The sequence below is a fragment of the Gossypium raimondii genome, chromosome 9, assembly GCF_025698545.1.
Source record: "Gossypium raimondii isolate GPD5lz chromosome 9, ASM2569854v1, whole genome shotgun sequence".
Classification (NCBI taxonomy): Eukaryota; Viridiplantae; Streptophyta; class Magnoliopsida; order Malvales; family Malvaceae; genus Gossypium; species Gossypium raimondii.
The window spans coordinates 22,398,718-22,406,390 of record NC_068573.1 but is presented as its reverse complement, the minus strand read 5'-3'; the positions used below and the strand labels follow the sequence as shown (position 1 = coordinate 22,406,390).

General features: G+C 35.5%; 1 protein-coding gene across 1 annotated transcript; it reads right to left on the bottom strand.

The window, feature by feature from the left end:
• Nucleotides 1-202: 202 nt before the first annotated feature.
• On the bottom strand, nt 203-6,852 carry LOC105798677 (kinesin-like protein KIN-14K). The gene is made up of 20 exons (XM_052620618.1): nt 6,318-6,852; nt 5,505-5,662; nt 5,315-5,422; nt 4,955-5,174; nt 4,602-4,729; nt 4,395-4,478; nt 4,167-4,244; nt 3,989-4,081; nt 3,802-3,903; nt 3,295-3,636; nt 3,129-3,210; nt 2,945-3,040; nt 2,685-2,864; nt 2,474-2,580; nt 2,210-2,388; nt 1,850-2,014; nt 1,524-1,777; nt 1,209-1,372; nt 833-961; nt 203-624 (listed from the first exon to the last, which is right to left on the bottom strand). The coding sequence occupies exons 1-19, from the start codon at nt 6,334-6,336 to the stop codon at nt 857-859; spliced, it is 2,664 nt and encodes an 887-aa protein (XP_052476578.1). The 5' UTR covers nt 6,337-6,852; the 3' UTR covers nt 203-624; nt 833-856.
• Between the last annotated feature and the right edge of the window lie 821 nt (nt 6,853-7,673).

Below are 7,673 nucleotides of genomic sequence, written 5' to 3'. Positions count from 1 at the left end.
CATACTTGTTGAAGGCTGTGTGTAGAGTCTGTTCTTGATGCCTTTAACCCTTGTGTTGGTTTTTGTAAGTCAAGTCTTTGATGCTACCTTAGTCCACCACAAAATTAGAATATATGAGATATAGATTAAACAATGGAGCACCTTATAAATGGAATACAGCAATTAAAAAATATTGAACAAATGTGAATGAAAGAAGGCTTACATCTGTTTGCAGCCTAAATGAAGAAAAGCACTGGAACGAAGTTTCCCCATATCAAGTTTATGTTATCTGCAAACCCAGTAAAGCTAGTTGTCACTTCTAGAATGTAACTTCAGATGTAAATGCAGCGATATTTTATGTTTAAGAAGAAAACTGCTAGTACTCAAACAGTAATGGGTTGAAACTTTGCAGTTTAGCTTGTTTCGATGTAAATGAAAGGAGGCGAAATATGGTCTAAAAAATGATCACTTTTGGAATCTCATTAGAACAAAGAATGTGATCACTTTTGGGATCTTCTGAATGAAATTGAACAGCAAACTATACAATTATCAATGATTCCTGAGGAAAAAGAGAAGAAAGAATATTCAGTTGCCCAAACTTATGCCTTCAGGAAAAAGTGTGTATTACAGATGAGGCATCAGTTTCTGTACACATAGAAAGAACAACATTAGATATTTCAGTAAACTTCTCTTCATCCAAGGACTGCTGGGAAACCAGCCTTAGGATGCTTATTCACACTGTGAACAGTTTTCACAATCCAAAACTGCTTTCTCAGTATGTCCTTGGCCTTTTCCATTGGACAGTTTTTGGCTTTCATGAGGAAAGACACATGGAATAGAGGAAGAACCATACCTCAATCAGCCTGTTCCTTGCTGCTCACAGTTGATGTTGCTGCGGTATCCGTGGTTTTAGATCTCTTAGTGATTTCAACCGCCTGATCTCCTCATCCTTTTCGGCTATTTTGTCCTTGAGAGATGCCATCTGCAGAGCCAGTTAAACTTAAAACATAATGCTATGGAGTAACAGTACCTTATCCTATTACGCATGATTCTCGTAAACATTTAAAGGAAACTAAATATGAAGATATCTACTGAAATGCAATAAAATACAGTGAGTATGCATACTTCTTCATCATGTATGTCTGACTCGAGTTGAGTTTAATATTGGAAATTGAAACATTATAAAAGAAAAAGTTATGATAAATGGAAGAGGAATATAAAAACTGCACCTGCTCCAGTAGCTCCCTAACATCCTTCTCCTCTTTGCTACTTTGTGCAGCACCTAGCTCAACTCCAGAAACTCGTTCAGCGAACTTCAAAGTACTCATACTTTCAGAAAAGGAAGTGGCATCAGGATTGAGCTGCACAAGCATGATGGTCTTTGCCTGGCCTCCTGTAACATACAATATCATAGAACTTATGAAACATGTAAAAATTTAGACGAACCATAACTTCAGCAATCTCCGAGTGATTAGAACACGTTTTTAGTACTCTAAAACCCGGAGAAGGTTTCTACAGTTTAAGAATAAAGATGAAAGACGTACCAAGAGAGCTTTGAAGTACTTGAGTGAGCTTGCTATTTCTGTAGGGCACATGAGGACTCTTTTTTGCAAGAGCGAAAATTACATCTCCTAGGGAAGATAATGATTTGTTTATGTGTTGTGCTTCCCTAAGCCTATGACCAGTTACCTCAGATCTATCTACTCTTTCACTGCCTGCTAGGTCTATCAAATGAAGATTACCATACAATACAGTTCCAGTCTTTACATTCTTCCCACGAACATGAACAGTGACAATGCTGCAGCCATAACTCTAAATCATGTCACTGGGGAAATATTCAGATGTAATTGAAAATATTAAATATACAAACCTGTGAGAGCGACTGCTTCTTGCATTAAGAGCAGTAGCACTAACAGCTCGATTCTTGAATCCGATATCCATTAAATCTAAAACATCGGAGGTTGATATAACAGGGTGCATGCAAGCCTCAGGTACAGCTAACCCATTAGGTTGAGAGATAGTTGTAATCCCAACTGTGTGCAGATCAAGGATAACAAGGATAAGTAGACTATAACTAAATCATGAATATTATTCAAGCATCCAAAGAAAAACGCTTCAAAAAGGGTAATATACAAACACACACACACACACACACACACACACACATATATATATGAACAGGTTAACAAACTTCTATTTAGCAAGTCTATCTTGTTTGAAATAAGGATATCTCTTCGGAGAACCATCACTGGATAATAAATCGCGCACTTGTTCGTTGTATATTTCAACCATTTGAACTTCTACTTCATAGACCATGTTGCTTTTTCTATCTTGAGAGACTTTGAAGAGATGGTTCAAAGCTAGATAATTAACACCCCATTCCTCTTCAGTTGCCCCAGTAGGACCAGTCTGGAAATGTACAAAAGAAATGTTGAAAGGAATTGTTCAAAAATGTTTGTGCAACTTCATAAAGCTTAAGGGAAGGGATTCATACCATTGTATAGGTTTTCCCAGAACCAGTTTGACCATAAGCAAATATACAGACATTATATCCATCAACTACTGATTTAACAAAGGGTTGGATATCTGCAAACACCTCTCCTGACATTGTTTAAAAAGAGTTCTAATGATTAGTTATTGCAGTGCTTCACAAAGCAAATAGATTCAAGTTCATATTGCAAGGAATGTGATGGAAGAATGAAAACCTTGAGTAGCATCTGGGCCAAAGACCTTATTAAACTTAAACGACCGTTGGCCATCTTTTCCTGGCTTGGAGGGATTCGCAATAACCAACTGTCCATTTTCACTGATATTTTCTATAGTCGACAGTTTTTCGGTTTGTCCAGGTAGAAAAGGCCTTATTCGGCAATAAACTCTAATGTTCCCTGTAAAAAATTTAAAAATATTAAAAGGAGGAGATAAACAAAAACATAGAATCCAATAGGAAGAAGCAACTTATAGGCACCTTTCAGATCCTGTAGCTCACTAAAAAGCTTATGATTTTCTTTAAGAACTTCATGATAGTTCCCTGCCGCATCTGTTACTGCTTTGAGCTTCGATTCTGAACAAAAGAAAAGAAAAAAGAAATATCATAATAACATTTATCACAAACAAAACAAAATCACAAAACTTTCCAACCATAATCCCACCTAAGTGATTAAATTCAAAGGAGTATCTCTTCTGTGTTTCCAAAACTTCTTGCTTAATGGCTTCGGAACTTGACCTCAATTTCTGAATACTTGCACAAATTAGTAAAATGAATTATGTTGGAGACCAAAATTTAAAAACTAAATTATGACAGAAACCTATATATACCTGCATTGCTTCAAACTGAAAATCAATAAACCTTTGGTAGATTTTCTCTTTCATGGTCCAACTCTGGCATTTTGACTCGAAACTTGCTTCAAGCTCTTTCACCTTATTGTTTGAATCAGCAAGGAGGCACTCAAGCTCTTTTATCTTCAGTTGAAGTATTGCTATAGCAGCCTTTGCCTCTGCTTCCATTTCCAAGGAGCAAAACTTGTGCACCATTCCAACAATATCTAGTTCTTGTCTCATTGCTGAAAGTTCAAGGATGTTTTTCTCATTTTCTTTCACCAACTTAATCATCTCCTGCTTCTCAACTTTCTGTTCTTCTTCCAATTTCGAGTTTGCAGTCTGCAAGTGGGCAAGAATCCAATGAGAAAAATAGAGTGAAAGGTACCCGTATTTCATGAGATTGCAGATTCAGAGGCAGGAAAGACTACTGACAAACAACTCGTTTGAGATTTTGCAATAAGTAATTCATAAAAAATGTGTAAAATAACATCTACATAATTATGCCTGTGAGGTAGGGCGGAAGCATTTCAAGAGTGTTGAAGCTGAAAACCAAGAAATGTTCTTTTTTCTTCGACTCCTTATCTGCTGAGGCTGGACTGTGACATGCTGCAACAAATAAGTTCATTGAATACACAAGTTAGCTTCTAAAAGAGAAATGCACTTTTACTTTTTGCTTCATTAGTTCATGCACCTTAGTCTCTTTACGAGACACAGATACAAGGGCCTCAAGTTCTTTAATTTTCGATCGGTGCTTCTCCTCACGAGCCCTATACAGATTGTTTTGCTGCAGATAACAGTACAACATAAAAACCCATAGTGAGAAACTGAGAAGAAAGCATTCAAAGCAAGATAAATAGAATAGGATTTACAGTTCTTAGATGATCTGCTTGTGTTGATAGACGCCGTCCCATCTCCTGCACAGCTTTTCTCAAGAGACAAGCCACATGCTGATCAAGAAAGTTAATGTCATCATCTTCTCATAACATGATATCCATGTATATGAACATGCAAACAAATGTATATATGTAAAATGTTAAGTCCAAATGTGCACATCAGGCATAAATAAATTATAGCCATTAGTTCATCATATACCATACATGAGGTATTTCGCTGTTCATTGTTTCAGCAGTTTCATCCAGAATTCCATACACAACATGTAAAAGTGCCTGAGTTGGGGCACTCTGCATACATGAAATGTGAAAAAACGTCAAACACACATTACTAAATAACAAGTTTTTGGAGGATTAAACGGTAGAAGAGTAGCCAAAACAAATTGTAAAACATAATAAATGTTGACAACTTACTTCTAAACTGTTTGACTCCATCATCTCTAAAATTTTTGTCACAGGGAGATCAGCATAACATGCTTGTTTCAACTGAAACACCTCATGGAACTTGTGTCCAACATGCTTCAATACTGCAGGTGATGGTTCTGCAGAATGCGCAAAAAGCACAAAACATAAATTGGAGATAAGATCTGCTAATGCTTGTATATTTTGGTGCACAAATGAACCATCAAACTGAATAGCCAGTTAACTAAAATTTCCTCTAATCTGCACGTTCCTTATAGCAACTTTACCATTGAAAGCACTTAAATCCTTCAAAGTATCCCAGATACAACATTAATGATCACACACAAGGAGGCACAAAGACATACCTGAAATAACTTGATTGTGCATGGCACACTGCAATTTTAATCCTGGGAAAGCGTTCCTCATTTCTTCACCAAAAAATTGTTGGAGAGAGCCAGGGGACGATCCATCATCATCAATGCTTTCAGCTTTAGTAATAGTACTTAAGGTAGATAACTCCTCTCCAGATGATATGAAATGTAACTTTAGTGATAAAAGGCAGTAGACAACAGTCTTCATAGATCCCTGAAGAAGAGAGAAAGAGGATCATCAAAAATTTAAATTCTATCAGGTTCATAAATGAGGAAGCTATTTGCATGTGGCTAAGAAATCAAATGTTCATTTAAATATTCGTCACTGCAAATTTTCTTATTATTAATGGATACCTTCTCTAGGTCTGACACCTCAAATCTGGGTATCCCTAACTCATCCATAGTGGCTAAAAATCTTTTAACATTTTCTGACTGCGATACTGAAGAATTTTCAGAACTTTCCTGGAGAAAAAATGAAACTAAACAAATCAACAAACTCATATTAAGATTTAATCAAAAGAATCCAAAATGAGTTTTAAACAACCTCGTTTGGAGAACTAGGACTAAGCCTGTTCAAGATTCTACATAGGACAGTGCCATCAATCAAGCAAGCTCGCAACTCTTCATCTGAGGCTTCTGTTGGCAACCTGAGATCAGGAAGAACGGTGTTCAACCACTGAATCACAATCTCCCGTTGCTTGGCTGCAGAGGAGGAAAAAGACAAAAAGGCAAACACACTTTGTTAAACAAGGGAAAATGATAAAGGACATGTTGCCTCATAATTACTATTCACCATTAGGTCAAAAACATGGAATGCAGTTACATTAGAACAGCCAAATCCTCCATAGTTTTTTTTTTTTGTTTTGTTTTGCTTACATTGAGTTACAAAGGTGCTTTGTGGCTTAATTATGAACATTTGATGTCAATAACTTGATTCAATTCGATATCAAGGAACCTACATGTTTTGCATATTGAAATCTACACAATCACACAAACAATGATAACCAGCAGACTCCAAATGCATTAACCAGTTGAACAGAAATTTGTGATCTTCAAATAAAACTGCATTAAACTTTTACACCCTTTAACAGGATTGATTTGGAAAAACAAATTGCAGCCATTATGAAATTTGTAAGACTGAAATGCAAAGAACAAAGAAGCTAACAATTTCATAAAATACAGCTGACATTGATGATTTTACAACCTTGTTGAAATCTGGGTATGTCTTGCAAATATATACAAAACTGAACATTATACCATCCAAAGACTGGGACATAATCATTCAACATTGTTAAAATAGAAAAATTAGCAACAAAATTTAAAGTGAAAACATAAATGACATGATAGGAAAGGTTACCATAAGATTGGGGAGACATGACAAAGGCAAAGAGCCCAACCCTAAGAAGACAAAGAGATGATGTGGAGATGCGCACGTAGAACAAAGGTTCAAGGAATCTTTGTTAAATGGCAAGTACTGGATTATGTCATTAAAAGAATTTTCCTTTTCGTTTCCTCTTTTTTTTTTTTTGAAATTTTTGGGTTTGAAACATTTTTTGATTGTTTGGCATTCGCTGTACCGTTGGTGTAGAGGGAGAAATTAAGCGGCAAAGTAGGATCCGACATTGATGCTCCATCTTTTGTGGGTTTGAGTTGGGTTGTTTCGGTAGCCAACTCAATCCCAAACAACATCATCTAAAGAAATTCTTCGCCTATTCATAGCCTTTCTTAAAACCAACAACAAAAACTCTGAAGTTATTTTGACAACATTTAAGACATTACTGTACGAAAATCATACATAACTTCTTCAAATCAATATTAAAAACATATATATGGCAGTCAAACTTTGCCGAAATTAAAAGCTTTCTAGTACACAACAAACTAATTCACAGGGGTTCAACTCTGTTTTTTTTTACTTCTTCAAATGAAATACTAAAGCATGCATTTTGTAATTTGAATATTCCTTGAGTCACTTCAGCTGTTGTTTTTAAATATAAATATCACGGTTTGAAATTCTTTTAAAGAAATAGCTTACTTGAGAAATTATCTATAATCTGTAGATAACTCTGAATTTGTCTTCCAAAAAAAAAAAAACTCTCTCTCTCATATTGCTAACATTAAACTATCATTTTCTGTTATATATATTATATTTATCATCAAGTTTTATGGTAATTCTCAATTAGTTAATTAATTAATTATATAATTTTATACTAGTTAAATTGAGATCTAGGGATTATTCAAAAAAAATTACTTTCTTTTATGTTTATAATATTCAAAGGCACAAATTTCTTTTTTTTCATGGTGAATGGCAAAGAAAAGTCGTCGTAAGGAAGAGGAGAAATTGCCTAATATCAAAAATAGAGAAATGACGGGGTTGTTTAACTCGAACATAGAGGGTCAGGCTCATAGACTTGGGTTGAATAAGATGGGAATGGAGGATTTTGTTTCGTTCAGAGACATACTAGTTGGCCAAACTAGGAGAGATGGAGACAAGGGGCTTGGCTTTTCTAAAGAGGATAACATCGTGTTAGGTGAAAATGATGTGTTGAAAGGTGAACTGAACGGTCTATGTTATACTATACGTCGATAATGGCAGCAGGAATAGTTGCAAAGCAATAAGAAAGAAAAATAAGAACGCGCAGATTTTAAGTGGAAAACCCTTATCGAGAAAAAACCACAGGCAGAGGAGGAGAAATTCACTAATATTGAAAAACAA